General features: G+C 38.5%; 1 protein-coding gene across 1 annotated transcript in view; it reads left to right on the top strand.

Moving 5' to 3' along the window:
* The window catches only part of LOC115806338 (NACHT, LRR and PYD domains-containing protein 12-like), a 14,553-nt gene that overhangs the window by 8,472 nt on the left and 3,581 nt on the right, over positions 1-2,500 (top strand). The window contains exons 8-9 of the mRNA XM_030767010.1: positions 392-565; positions 2,054-2,227. Of these exons, the coding sequence (XP_030622870.1) occupies positions 392-565; positions 2,054-2,227 (348 nt within the window). The remainder of the gene's footprint in view (positions 1-391; positions 566-2,053; positions 2,228-2,500) is intronic.

Below are 2,500 nucleotides of genomic sequence, written 5' to 3'. Positions count from 1 at the left end.
ACCTGTGACATTTTGGTAAAAGCAGACCAGCAACTCTGCATGCTCATGCACTGAGAGCAGAGTAAAAAAAAATTTTTTTTTCTTTTCGCTTTTCATAATTCTACCGACCTCTCCAGCTTTGACATTCTGAAAAAAAATCAGGTTCTGCATAGTTTTCTCAGACAGAGACACATGATATAAAAATATGACAAGTAGACTCTTGGATATAAGAGCCAGTCCAAGCTCCTGTGCTGTGTTTATCAACTGTCACATTAAAAGCTGGCTTTGAGGTTTATTTTTGACATTAGAGGCAGTATGTACCCAGTGTGTTCATACATACTTATGTGCATCTCATTAGATTTTAATCTTTGTGATTAAACATATAATATTAACGTATTAAGTTGCCTTTCAGATTAGCGGGCTGTATTTTGTCATCTGAATCGTGTGAATCTGTGGCGTCAGTTCTCCAGTCAGCGAACTCATCCCTGAGAGAGTTGGATCTCAGCTACAATAACCTGAAAGATTCAGGAGTCAAACTGCTCAGTGTAGAATTGTTGAGTCCAAACTGTAAACTGCAGAAACTAGGGTAAGAAGTGTGTGTGTGTGTGTGTGTGTGTGTGTGTGTGTTTGTGTTAAGGGTGCGTATCTCTCCTTCTGGGAGCAGTTTTGTTACGACACACATCCTGTTACATGAGCAGTGATCCAATGCATTAAAGATGTGGTTTAATCAGCAAACAATTAAACAGAATACTGGTGATTTTAACGATTAATTGGCTGAACCAAGGAAACAGGACACTGATTGATAAATTAAACCAAGGAAAACAGGAAAGCAGAGGCACGATGTGGACTTTCTCTTTTCAGACTTTCTCTGGGGAAAAAGTGTTTTGAGTTGAGTGGCAAGACATTCTCCTTTACGTTGACTTATAGAGAGTAGCATTAAGCATTAAAGAGAGAGAGAGAGAGAGAGAGAGAGAGAGAGAGAGAGAGAGAGAGATGTGCACAATGCAATTGGAAGTTAATCTGATAATGTTTCCAAACAATATTCCCATGTCGTATCAGATTTTGCAGATATAGAGATGCCCGCTGGCGAATCATTTTACCTTTCATGTTTGTGTGTTTGCGAGAAAGAGAGATGGAGAGAGAGAGTGAATATGTGTGTCAGTGAATTCAAAGCTGAGAGAGCTGAATCTCAGCTACAATAACCAGATTTAGGGGTGATCAAGCTCTGCTCTATATTGCTGAATCTAGCCTTTTAAACACAGAAACAATGTGACTAGGGGTGAAATGATACATACAACAATTGATTTACATATAAGGATATATATTATATTCGATGCATTTTTTGCACAGCGGAGAAAGACATGAGCAGTAATTTTTATTTTGCTTTACTTGAATTTCACTCAAGGTGAAAACAGGATTCTGCAATAGTGATCTGAACTGTGGTGGGGGTCTTTCAAATTGCTTGCCTCCTCCATTTGCCATAACAGACATCACATAGCTTTGTTTGCAGAGCTGTCATTGTTTCATCAAGGGCAAAGTACATCAGAATGTCCAGACATCATGCACATGTTTACATATAGTCACTGACGCACTAAAATACAGTTAAAAAAATGAACATAAATGGTTTACATTTCAGTATCCAACAATATATTGCACAACTACTGGCCTTTTACAGTTTGGTATATTGTCTGTTTTTGTAGTGCATACAGTGCTCAGTGATCAACTTACAGAAATCATCGCACTAGTGAATTTGCATTCAGTTTCTTCCTCTTTTCTTGTCACATAAGTTAGGGATCATCATGAAATTACAATTTCGAACAATGTGTACTAAACCGTGCTATGTGACATTTTGTTGAAATTAGAGTGACAAGTTATGCTACAGTCTATTAAATTAATCGCTGTTTTGAGAGACATATCACAGCCTGTAGAATGTGTGTGGTTTAGTGCCTACACATTACTCTCAGGCAAATACACCTGCAAATGCATGTGTTTGTTTAAGCTTATGACATGTATTTTTTAAGCTTATAAATGTGATTTTATGGGTTTTTATTAACCACATAACTTTTGTTTATAGAGTGGCGGGCTGTAATCTCTCATATGAATCCTGTGTAACTGTGGCCTTCGTTCTTCAGTCAGTGAACTCACCCCTGAGAGAGCTGCATCTCAGCTTCAATAACCTGACAGATTCAGGTGTGAAGAAACTCTGTGTTGGACTGATGAGTCAAAATTGTAAACTACAAAAACTGGGGTCAGTTGTGTGTGTGTGTGTGTGTGTCACAAAGCATCTTTAATTTCATGTTTTCCAACCAATCAGGAACATTTTTCTTTACAGACTGGCAGGATGCAATCTTTCATCTGAATCCTGTGTAACTCTTGTCCCAGTTCTCCAGTCACTGAACTCTCCCTTGAGAAAGCTGGATCTCAGCTACAATAACCTGACAGATTCAGGGGTGAAGTCGCTCTGTACAGGACTGTCAGCTACAAAAAGTAAATTACAGAAGCTTGGGTGAGTAGCGTGTGT

This window comes from Chanos chanos, chromosome 3 (assembly GCF_902362185.1).
Source record: "Chanos chanos chromosome 3, fChaCha1.1, whole genome shotgun sequence".
Lineage (NCBI taxonomy): Eukaryota > Metazoa > Chordata > Actinopteri > Gonorynchiformes > Chanidae > Chanos > Chanos chanos.
The sequence above is the reverse complement of the archived record's forward strand: the minus strand, read 5'-3'. Positions and strand labels throughout refer to the sequence as shown.